We start from the raw sequence: 13,689 nt of genomic DNA, 5'->3' as shown, positions 1-13,689 counted from the left end.
TACGCGCTGATCTTGATGCCATACAGAAGGATTTCTCTTTCAAGTAGCACAGCTCACATCTTTGTAATGGGAGAACCGCTCGCGGACTCTCACACTGGAAATGCATCAGGCTGCCATCACCTGCAGGAACTTGGTACCACATATACATCGTACAGATGCAGGCAATTGGAGCCGGCGATGTCGACCGTTGTGATTGGCGCATTATGGGCTGCAAATGTGACATGGCTCTTGGCCCCCATCAACCTCATTCAGGCGAGTGCAATGTATCCCGTAGCTCACCAGTAACCTGGAATCGAGGTCATGCTGGAGTACTCAAGCCTGCCTTCTTCGTGGAGGAACACGTACTGTGCATGTACAAACAGGCTGAAGTTTGTCTCCTAGAGCGTTGACATATCGTAGACTCTGGCTGATTGGATCTTAGCTTCAGGGTCCAAAGCCGAATTCCCGTCGCTTGGCGCTGCTGTGCAACATGTGGATGGAGATGATCCACCATCGTACCGTAGCCTGCAAGTCCATCATCGCCGACTCACTGCCACGGCTCCCTTCCAACAACGGTACAAAAAAATCTATGACATGAGCCAGACTGCAGGCCTTTAGGCAACCCTGGAGAGAATAAGCGTTGATCGACGTTGAAAGGGCGGATGAAGACGGATGACATCATGCAGTCGCCGTTGGAACGGGAAAACGGGGACTTCCGGCTGACTAAGAAACTAGGGGGAACATCCAGCTTCTTCATCTTCTGCTGTCGCCGAAACTGTGAAAACCATTCGGGCCCCAACGAGCCCCAGAAATGGGTCCGTGAGGACATCGAAGTCATAATTCTGAAAGGAGAAACGGTTCCTTGTGTCGGGACAAGGGGGTGAACGATAGCGGGACGAACCCCCACAGAAATTGCCCAGATCCACCAATCACTGAGCGTCCAGATGTCGTGATCAGCCTCGTCGAAAACACCACCACTCTAGCGGAAGTCCTCATGAAAAACGCACCCTTTGCCGCAGGCCTCGGCCGTGGTTCCCGAGTTTCTATGGCCATGGTGCCCAGGGGCCAATGTCAGGCCGTCCTTGCTCCCGGAAGTCCACAGTATGACCAAGATCGACTGGAAATAGACATTAGTAATGTTACCCAGTAATCAGAGGATGAGAGGATGACGAGGATGTACTTGCGTGCTCTCTTGCGTGCTCGGCCTTCGTCCCCGACTATTTAACGCTGAGGTGCCTCCGCTCCACGCAGGTGGATTATTCTTCGAGACGCTTTTGAGCGGCAGACCAAACCAGACCTCCTTCCGTGCTTGCCTTCATTAACACCGTCCGTCCCCCCTTTCCTCCTCTCATTCACGTCCTTGACAAAACTTCCCCCACTATTGGTTGCTTGCGACATCGGCGCTGCTCCTCCCTCTTCGCTGTACAGAGGACTCGGGTGTTATCCGTTTGCCCATAATCTGCATCTCAAGTCGTTGATTTCTTCTCGACCTCTTGTGTGCTGCCGCCTGCATTCAACATGGCCGACGACTCGCGCGCCGAGACTTCTTCCCAGTTGTCGTCCAACACGGACCACGGGTCGGTCGACTCGGGCTTCGTCTCGGGAAACACATCCACCGTCAGCCTGCCCCGGATATCCATCACTCGGCCACACCTGGACCATCTCAACAAGCAACTGGAGTCGCTGCACCCAATGGACATCCTCCGGTTCAGCAAGATCTTCTTTCCCAACCTCTACCAGTCGACGGCGTTCGGCCTGACGGGCCTCGTCACGATAGACATGCTCTCCAAGATCAACGCCGACTCGCCCAGCCCTCAGCCGGTCGACCTCATTTTCCTCGACACCCTCTACCACTTCGAGGAGACGTATGACCTCGTCGAGCGGGTCAAGGCCCGGTATAACGTCCATGTCCATGTTTTCAAGCCGGCGGATGTCGAGACCGTCAGCCAGTTCGAGGAGTTGTACGGCGAGAAGCTGTACGAGACGTCATCTGAACTGTACGACTGGATCGCCAAGGTGGAGCCATTGCAGCGCGCCTATTCCGAACTGAAGGTTGCCGCTGTGCTCACGGGCCGGCGTCGGTCGCAGGGAGGCCAGCGGGGCGACATCAAGGTCATCGAGCTAGACGAGGAGCGCGGCGTTGTCAAGATCAATCCATTTGCGAACTGGACCTTCACCCAAGTCAAGGCCTACATCGATGAGCACAACGTGCCCTACAATGCACTCCTCGACCGGGGATACAAGTCGGTCGGCGACTGGCATTCGACTGTTCCTGTCGGCGAGGGTGAGGATGAGCGTGCCGGCCGGTGGAAGGGACAGGACAAGACCGAGTGCGGCATCCACAACAAGCAGAGTCGCTATGCGCAGTGGCTTGCGCAAAACGCACGCCAGAAGGCTCAAGAAGTCCAGGCCGCCTGAGCAATGGCCGGACAGCGGGTGCTAGAGGGGTTAATGACGGGCTGACGATGAGATGACGATGACTGCGAAGGGGTACATACACATTTCACAGGCATCATGATGGCATTAGTACGGCGTTAGAAGGGTGCGCGGCGTTCAGGGGTATCGGTCCTCATGACCATCGGTGGATTTCTGCTTTTAAATCGCATTTGGCGCGGTAGGCTTGCATCATCGGTAGCGTTGTCTGCAGCTAAAGTAGCCCTGGAGCTAGAGAATCAAATATTCAGAGAACCACACTCGTGATGTCGTCGTCGACGTTGTGTGGAATATGGATGGAGGTGGAATGCGGGGACTGGGATGGTCACGAGATCCCGACGATCTTCCTAGATAAATGGCTTGACGCCCATGATCCTGATTGGTTTAGTAGCAGTCGTGTACACCACCATCTGGTCATGCATTGGTGCGTTGCTATCTCTAAATTGAAGAGGACGGGATGGTTGCCCACTCGTCGTATGTCTGCCTCTTCAAGATGTTCACCCCAAAGTTGAAGCCGGCGGCGAGCTTATCGATACTAGTCACTCGCGATGTTTTGGCTCAGCCAATCGCCCGCCCCATCGCTTGAGCCCCACAATTTCTCTTCTGCTTCACAACTTCCGCTTGGGACCCTTGAGCAGTGCAACTTGCGTGAGCCCTTCCTGTTGCGTTGCGTTGCTCAAATAGTCACGGCGTCTGAAGTGTCGGCACAGTACTCTACACTGCAGGGACTCGGACCCAAAGCCAATGCGTTGGACTTGTCCTGATACCTGCTGGGTTCCATATGATCTTCCGGTCTCTGACGCTCTCTGCCTCATACCGATCTATGCCCAGGCTCAGGACGCCTACGCAAGGATTCCCTTTTCTTTCCATTTTACGGCAAGCTCAAGCTCCTTGTTCCGGTTTCTTATTTTACTATGCTGTGTAACTCGACCTTCAGATCCGATTCCCCTGAACGGGACACTCCAAATCACTTTGGAAGAGAAATTCAGACTGAAGTTCCTCTTTGCCGCGTTCCCGGTCTCGGGTGTTTGACATGATATTGCTGCCGCTTTTGCTCCGCCGGGTCGGCCACTTGCGAGATACTCCAGGTAACTAGAAGAAACACTACCTTACATAGACCGCGTGGGCCGGGGGTTCGGATGCCCAAGTCCTGCCGGAGTCTACAAGATAGCAATGTCTCCTTTTTAATTGAAGCTACCGTGGCTGCTTCACTCGTCCTCTGTGCTTTTACGAAAACTGAGTCTGTTCCTACATACAAAAGCACAATGCGACTTAGATATCTGCTGCACCTGGGTTTAGCTGCTCACGCGTCTGCAGAAGCTCTTACCACCATCCTAGCCAACAACAATGCCACACTAAGCACCTTATCCAGTATGTCTTTCCGTGTGCGCATAGCGGCCAGGAAAAGCTCACAGCAAGGCCAGATCTGCTCCCCCTCGTGCCAGATGTCGTCCAGACTCTGTCCACGGCCCGGAATGTGACGATACTGGCCCCGTCGAACACTGCCTTTGCCAATCTCATGATGAGGAACCCGAGATCCGCCGAGCTGATGAGGAACCCAGAGGCACTAGCCGGGGTACTCCAATATCATGTGTTGATGGGCAAGTTGATGTCCAAAGACTTCTCGCCAACGCCGAAGTTCGCCGCGACTTTACTTGTGATGCCGTTTGCCAATGTTACCGGTGGCCAAAAGGTTGAATTGGCTATGGTAAACGAGACGGCAAGGGTGTTCTCGGGATATAAGCAGATGGCCAGCGTTGTTACTGCAGTAGGTAGGTGATGATCCGATCGCATGAGACAAAGCAGCTCATCAGATGTCACTTCGCAGGACGTTGAGTTTGACGGCGGCAACGTTGTGCATATCATTGACACAGTGCTCACTGTCCCAGTGAACCCCGAGCAGACAGCGATCAACACAGGGCTTACATCACTCGCTGGGGCATTGACGGCCGCAGGGCTAGTCGACGGGGTGAACTCACTCTCCGACGTTACCATCTTCGCCCCAACGAACGACGCGTTCAAGGCCATCGGATCTGCGCTCGGGTCACAGAGTATTGAGGACATTGTCGGCATTCTAGGCTACCACGTTCTGACGCAGCAAGTCCGGTTCAGCACCGACTTGCTAAGTGCGGATCAAATGACACTCTCGACGTTTCAAGGAGACAACATCACCATCCGCAGGGACGGCAGTCAGTTGTTTGTCAACTCGGCGAAGGTGGCCATCGCAGATGTCCTGACAAGCAACGGGGTGATACATGTATTAGACAAGTGAGTTCTGTCCGTAAAGGCACACCATGCCATCAGATGCTGACCTTGGGTCTCGTTTAGCGTTCTTAATCCTTCCAACACTACAGCGACCCCCGATCCGTCAGCTCCAACACAGGCACCGGCATTTTCTGGGGCGTCCGCCGTGGCCGAAGCCCCTTTGACCTCCGGCATTGAGCCCACTACGACCTTTATTCCCGCCACGCTGCCACTGAACGAAGGGGGCGTCTTCGCTGCCGTCCCAACGGCGGCAGCGCTGATATTGGCCGGAGGTGCCGCCGCTCTGGTTGCGAACTTCTGAAGTCTCGTTCCAAATCCTGTTCATTTTTTGCTTAAAGAATCTGGCACCAATGGACACCACTGCCCAGAAACCCCCTACTTTCACTTGCGTACTCTGTAAGACAGTCTTCATAGTTAATGAACCATCTGTGTGTCTCCGCAGCCGTGTGGTGGCTTCATTGCATTTGAGTACATGTTGATTCTGCCTTTTGGCGAAGAGATCGAGGAGTTACTAGTTGAGATTCATGATGGGTCGCAAGACACGGGTTCTCATTAGCTACATAACCCAGAGCTAGACCTCTTCATGCTGAGCTCTTCTTTGTCCCCTTTACTGCCTTGAGCCCGTAGAAGCGATACCTGCAGCATCAAGAGCTGCCACTGGAGCAGCGACACAACACAGAGTCCCTATTACTTTCATCTTCAGGATTTAATATCACATACCAGGGTCTCCGATAACTGTCAAATGGAGTTTCCAGTGGTCTCCTCTCGCTTGTTGCGTAGTCAGGGGCAATAAGGGGTGATGCCAAGCACGTGATCACCAAATCAAGAAGACTAAATAGCAAATGAATGAGAGGTTACCTTGCTGTTTACAAAGAAGTCCAAAAAATATCAAAATAGCAACACTCTTTTCTTTCAGGCCTCAGCTGATAAAATGAGAACTCTACTACCCACCCCGGGCAAGACTTTCACCGCCAAGAAGCAGAAGATCCTCTCCCAACTCTCCGTGCCCGACGCACAATACAGCGATGCCTCGCCCAAGGGCACCGTCGACGCAGGCATCCGCCAACTCATCGACCAGGTCAATGCGCACGCCGGCCTCGTGACGACGAGTAGCTGCGCCGGACGCGTGAGCGTGTATCTCGAGGGGAAGAAGACGGCGGTCACGGTCGGTAAGGGCGATGCGGGCGAGGGGCTGGAGGCCGTTCCCAACAGAAACGCGGCGAGCTCGGCCGGCGGGAAGGGTGGTGGAGAATGGTTGTTTGTGTCCCACGAGCCGGTGGCGGCGGAGCACGATGATGGTGGTGGTGGTGGCGGATACGAGGTGTTGTTGCTGGGCCTTCAGCCGAGCGTGGTGGAAGGAGAAGAAAGGACGCAGCATCTTGGTGAACTGACTGGGCCGTCGAGGCTGATTCATTTCAAATTTGAGCCAATGGTGCGTTCAAAGATCGGGTTTTCATTTCAGGGTCTCGGAGCGAAGCTGACGCCGATTTCCAGATTCTACATGTCCTAACCGCCTCGCTGGAGCATGCACAGCTGGTCATCCAGGCCGGCATGGAGGCAGGCTTCCGTGAGGCTGGGGCGGTCAGCTTGCTTGGGCGGCCACCGGATGAGGAAGCAATGCCAGTGGTTGCTATTCGGTCGATGGGCTTATCTTTTGAGTCGCTGGTCGGCGCTGAAACGGACGGCGTTCGCCGGTCGCTTGTGTCGCGACAGTATCTGAAGACACTTGTGCAGATAGCCAATGAGCGGTTTGTTGAGAACGAGAGAAGGATAGCCAGGTTTAGCGCCGCTCTGGATGCTATTTTCGCCCCTCCCAAGGGCGACGACGACTGGGAAGATGCGCAGGCAAGACGCGAGCGCAAAAGACAGGAGGGCTTGAGACGGCGGGAGCAGCTCAAGAAAGATAAGACCAAGCCTGCAGATGAGCCGAGCATAGACTTATTAGAACAAGCGGACGTCTTATGAATTTCTGCTGGACTTGCCTGTCAAGATCGCCCCAATGCCGTCTAACTTGCCTTGTCTATGATACTCGAGCGGCACCTGCTCCATGCTCCTGAGGTCACAATCCCCGTTCGTACATAGTAACCGTGGTATACAACAGTGGCCTGCCAAAAAAAGGCTAAGCCATATCCCGTCATCTCCGCCATTGTTGGCCCCCGGTAAATCTAGCTGACGACCTTGTCAACCCACCCTTTCTCCAGTTTCCTCACCTCCTCCTTGAAAGCCTCCACCTCGCGCCAGCAGTCAAGCGGCCGTCGGTCGTTCTCGCGCAGGCACCGCACCACATCGTTCCGCGCCCCCTCTACGCTGTCTGGGACCTGCCGCACCTTCCTCTTCTCCTCGAGCTTGGCGCGCAAATCCTCGATGGCCTTGGAGACCTCCTGTCGGCTCGGCCCGCTGAGCTGCTGGTCTTGGTCGTCGGAAAGCTTCTGTTGCGCTTCGCGGAGAGCTTCCGCCTCTTGAGCGCGAAGGCGCTTCAACTCGGCGGCGACGCGCTCTTGGATCTGGAGCTCTTGGGCTTGCAGGCGGGAGACGTCGGTCTGTGTGTTTCAGGGACTTTGGTTAGGGCGCAAGCTGCGACGGCTGCCAAAGATAAAAACAGGGCTGGACGCTCTACCTCATTGCTGGTCTCGAGGGATTCGACAAGGTTTTGTGAAACTCCTGGTTGTGATGGCCTGTGGGAACAGGACGGTCAGATATCAAGCGCTCCGAGGGATTCACGGCGGGCTTGAGCATACCCTTTCCACACATGCGTAGGCGGGTTCAAGGGCTTGGATGAACTCGAACCCATGGTGGATAGTCGTGGTCAAGGGCCTCGCTTCAATTGGCGTACTCAAGCAGAGGATCGCGTAGTTCCCTTGAGCTCTGTGTGCTTGCTTGCGCACTCGCGGGGCCGTTCTCTTCACGGTTCCTTGGCAGACCGGACGGCTCATGGAAATTTCCGGCGGATGACGGAGGACACAGTGAGATTGGCACGGTATTAGGTACTGTCGGATTCCCAAGGCGCTCGGACCCTATAACTTTTGATATGATCTCCAGGTATGCAATCCTACTATGATTCCTGTTGTCGACACAGTTTGCGAGACACGCTGGAGCTCAGCTTCGGAAGATGGTTCCCAGAAATCTCTTTCTTGGAGTGCTAATTTCTATACTGCACTTGTAATTGACGGCAATGCCTTGATGAATGCTGACAGCCTGCGCCTTCAAGTCTCCGGCAGAGGGCACCATACTGACAGGCGGAGGTGTGGGGCCTTCTACACGTGCGGGATTACATACGTGTAGAGATCTTCTGATGAGAGCAGCTACTCTGTATGCACATCCGTTGAGTTGCACTCGGCTGTCGATGCTACTCGGATTGTGGTTTCCCACCTCACCAAAGAGCAACCAACAGTGATGGCCCAGTGACTTCAGTCAGTAAATCTGCTAAATCATGGGAAGAACATGGGCAAGGTTACGAAAGAGGAAAGGTGCTGATCTCAAGATCACGGATGCAGGCCCCTCTCATCTCCGTTCAGCGGGCCGGCTCGCTTCAGGTAAGGTATCCATGAGTCCATGGCGCATGTCAAATGCCCTACTGTGTAGGATCACGGTACACAGACAGTGCATAGTACACTCCTAAGAATTCTTTCGAGCTTACAGTAGAGAAGCATGCGAGGTTCGAGAATTCGCCCAGGGGTTCAGAGCACCGCGTAGCATCGATATCGTGAATCCCCCCAGTTTGATTGGCGTCTCTGTGTACGTAGAGTAGCTGAAGTGGAAAGGTTAATAGTGTACTCCGTAAACCAATGATTGTTCCAGAACCTGGAAGGTTGCTATCAGATCTTTGAAAGGCACGGCTAACAAGGGGCGGGATAGCGATGGTCCCGACACTACCTAGATAACCGATCCATCTCACCACCTTTTAGTACACACATACCTGGTGCATAATGCTCTTACTAGTACGTGTAATAATATGCTGTAGCTGACTTATATCCGTACGTATTACTGGGAGTTGCCGGTCGACGTGCACCGTGTACCGTACCATGATCAACGCATGGAAAGCCCCCACGGTCAGAACAACACTCTACGGGTGGAGTGGGGTATAGGTCACGTGATCCACAAAATTAGGAAATATCTCTGTAATTCTGGGTCGGTTACCCAGAACCTTTTCCTTTCCTTTCCTCAGGCTTAGTTTAATAGAATTTAAGTGTCACGAACAGCCGGCTTGACCACTGTTGAATGCACCATACCGTCACACCAGAGCGATATATTTGGTTGGTTGGACTGTCCGAGGTTTCCCACGACCTTTGAGGCTGATCGAACCACGCCGAACGTGCCGAGCCGGCCCTTGACCCAAAAATGGTCATCCCCAGATGGGCCAAGCCGAGCAGCGTCCGCATCCACTATGTCGTCGATATTAGATACTACTACTACCGAGGTCAACAATTGAACAAACCGTCAGAAGCAGCGCTCAATTTGAACATGCCAAGTCAGGCATCCCATCCCGCGCATCAAGTTTAAGCCTGTCGTCCCGTCTGACCAACAGCAACGGGTTCCATGGCGGCGGCGGAAGTTAACGAACTGTAGCTATGCCATGATATGAGGGATGTCGTGCTACAACACAATACGGATATATCGTAACAGGTGAAAAGGCGTGTCATGGCGACACAACGTGGCACAAGGGAAAGAAGGTGACAGCCCCACAGAACGGAGCAAACAGCCAAGCACCGAGCGGAAACACCGGCCGGCTGGGCTGCGGAAACCCTGCGCCGTTCCGGGTCCTCACCGTCAACGTTACACTGCGCAGGGGCAGCACCGAGCACCGAGCCAGGCCAAGAACGCACCGAAACAACTGACCAATCAGAGCTACCCGCCCCGTCAGCTGCATGCGCTTTCGAATCCACCGGCGAAAGTCTCCAGACGCTGGGAACCTATGATTTCGCTTGCTCCAAGGCATCCTTGATGCTTCGTGTCTGGACTTGGCTGTGCAGACCACGCGATAGAGGATTCTCGGCCTTGCTTGATAGGCGGATCCAAGGGTCAAAGACTGACACTGGCGTGCGCGCAACGCTCCCTGGCTGGCTGGAAAATCATCCCGCGGACCCGGTTGGACGACGAGGGCTGCGCGAAGTCAAAGTCCCGCCGCAAGGGATGTTTTCGTCATACGGTTTTTCAGTTTAGGGGGCAGATGCGAGATGGCGGATTCGGAGGGAGCCGCGCTTCGAGCCTTCGACAACGATTCCCCTCTCGCGCCTTCATTTTCTTAAAGGATAGGTAGCCTGGTCAAGGGCGCGCGCCTATGCGTCCCCGATCTCTGTTTCCATTCCTCCAAGCGCCCCTTGCCCCAATCACCAACTTCCCCTTCACAAGCCAGGGCCCCTCGGTCTGGTCCGGTCTTTTGTTTATTCATTTCTCCCCTTTTACAAGATCGACACACCCTCTTCTGCTGTGTCACTGCACCAACAGAGGTAGAGGCGGCCAGGGATGCCATTCCTTGCATCACAGCGCACCTCACAGACCTCCCTTTACTTCGCTTGAGCTCGTTGTACATACGTTCACCGCTGGCGCTGCAAATTCACTTCCACACTCGAAAGAATAGTCCGATTCTAAGCTGAATCAGGCCTACCATTGTCCTTCTCACCGGCTGGGAAGTTTTGCGCACCCTCGTTTGTCCGCCTGTCATTCATTCGACACCGAATCGCACTTCGGTCAAGGGAAACACAATATTAGCGATTGATCGTTGGTTACTGTGCACCACTTTTGCAACATACATTCGCCGGTCTATACACGGGAACTGCTCAGCTCATTATCTTCTCCGGCAAAGCACTGTTCACATCACCCCCGAGCCATCAACAACTCAATTCCGGGACACACGACGGTTGCAACCGGCGCCTCGACTCCCACAATTTCTGAGAACCACCGGGCTTGCTGCTTTGTTCCACTACTTGTCGGCAGAGGAGGTTGCTTGTTCATCGATTGTGTCGCGGTTGTGGGTTGGATTCACAAGGGCACAATCTGTGAATCTCATTGTTGACTTCTCATTGTTCAGCTTCCTACAATAGGAATGTTGCCTTTCTGCAACCCTCCTCAATAACACCAGCTCCCCACAGGGCAGATCTAGGCCACGCAGAAGACTCATTAAAAAGGACTTTTTGCTACTCAACGTCGAGGCCGCAAGCGAGAAGTCATCTGAGCAGCACGCACGAACAGCGAACAGCTGGCCTGGGTTCAGTTACTGCCACTTCGCTCGATCTTCTAGTCTGCCATGGACGACCTTCACCGCTACGGGGTCCCTGACCCTAAGCTCACCACTCCGACCGCGCTATTACAACTACGGCATGCGGCATCGACGACAACAGACGGGGAGACGGCGGCCAGCCCGAGCTCCACCATCTCCCCTTACCACAGTGGCCTCAACGGCGTCAACCAGCCGAATAACATGCTGTTCACCGACATCTTATGGTGGAGCTTGGGTATTGTCGGGCTCGCGATGTTGGTCATCAGGATAGGCGAACTGGCATGGTCGAAGCTCCGATTAGTCTCTGCCATGTCCTTGCCTGGGGACAAGCAAACGTATTGGAAGGTGACGCAGTGGGACAAGATGCCCAGCTTGAAGAGGCGACTCATTTATGCGCCCCTGGGAAGGAAGCGACATAACCGCGAGATTCGTCTTTCCAGCGCCGCCAATATGGGAACACTACCCTCAAGACTCCACGCCGTTCTCCTTTTCGGCTATTTGGCGAGTAACCTGGCTTACATGTTCATCCTCGACTGGAAGAATCAGAACAAATATGCACTATGTGCCGAACTCCGCGGCCGTTCAGGGACACTCTCAGTTGTGAGCATGGTGCCGCTCATCATCTTTGCCGGCCGCAACAACCCCTTGATCCGCCTGCTGAATGTCAGTTTCGACACATACAACCTGCTCCACCGCTGGATGGGCCGGATCTCCGTCATTGAGGTCATCATCCACTTCATCGCGTGGATGATCGTTCAAGTTGCCGACGACGGATGGTCGGGAGTGCAGCGTAGGATTCTCAACGAACGATTCATCGGCTCCGGCACTGTTGGCGTGGTGGCGATGTTCATTCTCATGGTGCTGGCCTTCTCCCCCATCCGCCATGCATTCTATGAGACCTTTCTCACCACCCACATCATCCTGGCCTTGATCGCGTTTATCTGCACCTGGATCCACTGCATCGCGGCGGAACTCCCGGGAGGTCTTCCACAAACACCATGGATCCTGGCCATCATGTCCCTGTGGCTGGCCGAAAGAACAGCACGCATGCTACGCCTCGCCTACGCTAACTGGTCAACCCGCGGCTTCACCGAGGCTATCGTAGAGCCGATGCCGGGCGAGGCCTGCCGCGTGACGATGCACCTCCCGCGCTACGTGAAGGTTAAGCCTGGTCAGCACGCTTATATCCGAATCGGCGGCGTCAACCCGTGGGAGAACCACCCCTTTTCCATCGCATGGTACGAGCACTCTCACGGCCGCGATGATATCCTCCCGGTCACGGAAAAGGATAGCGTCAGGGAACACAAAGAGCCAGTGGGCACGTCCGTCTCGTTCATCATCGGCGCTCACACCGGCTTCACCCGCAAGCTGTACAACAAGGCACGCCAGTCCGGCGGCCGCGCCGTCTCGATGCGCGCCGCCTTCGAGGGTCCCTATGCCGGCCACCACAGCATGGACAGCTACGGCCACGTCGTCCTCTTCGCCGGCGCCACGGGCATCACGCACCAGATCAGCTACCTACGCCACCTGATCGACGGTTACAACGCCGGCACCGTTGCCACGCGCCGCGCCACGCTCGTCTGGATCATCCGCGACTACGAGGTGCTCGAGTGGGTGCGCCCGTGGATGGACAAGATCCTCCAGATGCCCAACCGCAAGCAGGTGCTGCAGATCAGGCTGTTTGTCACCCGGCCCAAGGCGGCTAGCCAGGTGGTGTCGAACTCCACGACGGTGCAGATGTTCCCCGGGAGGCCGAACATTCCCATGCTGCTGGCCAAGGAGGTCTTTGAGCAGGTGGGCGCCATGTGCGTCTCAGTTTGCGGGCCGGGAGGGCTGTCGGACGATGTGCGAGACGCGGTGCGAAAGGTGCAGGCTCAGGGGACGGTAGTTGATTTTGTGGAGGAGAGTTTCACCTGGTGATGGATCGGAGCAGTAAGGTGAAACGGACCGAGCTGCGGACGGATAAGGCGAGTGTGAGGTTTCATTTCGAGTCGGACCGGTCACATCGACGGGACGGCAAAGCTGATTATACCATACAGCTTTTGTTTTTCAACATGACGGTTTGTTTACATCTTAGATCTTGGTCCTTGGTCCAGCAAGCGGGTCATAAAAAAGTTGAGAGGGAGGAGAAGCAGTGTGAGGGATGTGTACATAATAGCTGGGGTAAAGATTAAACCCTCTCCCATTCTTTGTACTTATTGGTATCGTATTGTATATAGCAGATTCTATGGCCCTTTGCATTGTCTCCAGATTATGCGGTACCTCCCAAGCGCGATCTTTGGAGGGCAGCCTGAGTGTTGCCTCCCCAGTCAGCGTTGTGTTTGCAGAGTTCAAACCTTAACTGGTCTCAGGGTTATGAGGGAACTTGAAGTGTTTCCCGTCCCATAGACTCTTCTCATCTGTATCATAACCAACAATCATCCCGCGAGAATGTCTCTTCTATATGCTTGCCTTCTGATTCGACTACTTCCAACCTTACAACAACCGCACATGCGCGGGATAATTCAAGGGGAACAAATAAACCCTACCAAATAATAGACGGGCACATCTCGCTGCAGCTGGCGTTTCCGCATCATTCCTGATGTGGCATGCCATTCTGAAAACCTGAAGTCGATTACCCTGTCCATATCACCGGGCATCATGTCATATGGAACCCACGTTCGCCGTCATCTTGGAGCTGTTGCATCCGGTGATCGATGAGTTGCAACAGGGAACAAACATCGAAATGTGTGATGACGAAGTCCGATTGGTTCAGCCGCTTCAGCCCAATCCGACCGCTGACCCACTATTTGGGT

At 54.5% G+C, this 13,689-nt stretch overlaps 4 protein-coding genes across 4 annotated transcripts; 3 read left to right on the top strand and 1 right to left on the bottom strand.

Annotated features, from left to right (window-relative positions):
• Positions 1-1,190: 1,190 nt before the first annotated feature.
• B0T15DRAFT_73795 (Phosphoadenosine phosphosulfate reductase family-domain-containing protein) lies at positions 1,191-2,776 on the top strand. Its single transcript, XM_062871268.1, has one exon. It carries the CDS (start codon positions 1,498-1,500, stop codon positions 2,395-2,397), a length of 900 nt encoding a protein of 299 aa, XP_062727182.1. The 5' UTR covers positions 1,191-1,497; the 3' UTR covers positions 2,398-2,776.
• A 901-nt stretch (positions 2,777-3,677) lies between these two features.
• B0T15DRAFT_389553 (methyltransferase TYW3-domain-containing protein) lies at positions 3,678-6,642 on the top strand (the record flags this gene model as incomplete). Its single annotated transcript, XM_062864501.1, has 6 exons — positions 3,678-3,783; positions 3,837-4,180; positions 4,241-4,680; positions 4,741-4,903; positions 5,639-6,113; positions 6,155-6,642. 6 exons carry the CDS (start codon positions 3,678-3,680, stop codon positions 6,640-6,642), a joined length of 2,016 nt encoding a protein of 671 aa, XP_062727181.1.
• On the bottom strand, positions 6,482-7,599 carry B0T15DRAFT_73758 (uncharacterized protein). Its single transcript, XM_062871267.1, has 4 exons — positions 7,416-7,599; positions 7,295-7,352; positions 6,660-7,217; positions 6,482-6,592 (listed from the first exon to the last, which is right to left on the bottom strand). The coding sequence occupies exons 1-3, from the start codon at positions 7,466-7,468 to the stop codon at positions 6,843-6,845; spliced, it is 486 nt and encodes a 161-aa protein (XP_062727180.1). The 5' UTR covers positions 7,469-7,599; the 3' UTR covers positions 6,482-6,592; positions 6,660-6,842.
• A 2,959-nt stretch (positions 7,600-10,558) lies between these two features.
• Positions 10,559-12,855, top strand: B0T15DRAFT_73683 (ferric reductase like transmembrane component-domain-containing protein). Its single transcript, XM_062871266.1, has 2 exons — positions 10,559-10,645; positions 10,706-12,855. The coding sequence occupies exon 2, from the start codon at positions 10,922-10,924 to the stop codon at positions 12,812-12,814; it is 1,893 nt and encodes a 630-aa protein (XP_062727179.1). The 5' UTR covers positions 10,559-10,645; positions 10,706-10,921; the 3' UTR covers positions 12,815-12,855.
• The last annotated feature ends 834 nt before the right edge of the window (positions 12,856-13,689 follow it).

The sequence above is a fragment of the Chaetomium strumarium genome, assembly GCF_033439665.1.
Source record: "Chaetomium strumarium strain CBS 333.67 chromosome Unknown B0T15scaffold_1, whole genome shotgun sequence".
Classification (NCBI taxonomy): domain Eukaryota; kingdom Fungi; phylum Ascomycota; class Sordariomycetes; order Sordariales; family Chaetomiaceae; genus Chaetomium; species Chaetomium strumarium.
Note: the sequence above shows the minus strand (reverse complement) of the source record. Positions and strands in the feature narration are given on the sequence as shown.

What these genes read in the sequence shown, in the direction of transcription:
- B0T15DRAFT_73758 (XM_062871267.1), bottom strand. Translation starts at nt 7,468, where the DNA reads ATGGGTTCGAGTTCATCCAAGCCCTTGAACCCGCCTACGCATGTGTGG. An exon ending in CCTACGCATGTGTGGAAAGG is followed by an intron (nt 7,353 to 7,415) that starts GTATGCTCAAGC and finishes CTGTTCCCACAG; the next exon opens with GCCATCACAACCAGGAGTTT. An exon ending in CCCTCGAGACCAGCAATGAG is followed by an intron (nt 7,218 to 7,294) that starts GTAGAGCGTCCA and finishes TGAAACACACAG; the next exon opens with ACCGACGTCTCCCGCCTGCA.
- B0T15DRAFT_73795 (XM_062871268.1), top strand. Translation starts at nt 1,498, where the DNA reads ATGGCCGACGACTCGCGCGCCGAGACTTCTTCCCAGTTGTCGTCCAAC.
- B0T15DRAFT_73683 (XM_062871266.1), top strand. Translation starts at nt 10,922, where the DNA reads ATGGACGACCTTCACCGCTACGGGGTCCCTGACCCTAAGCTCACCACT.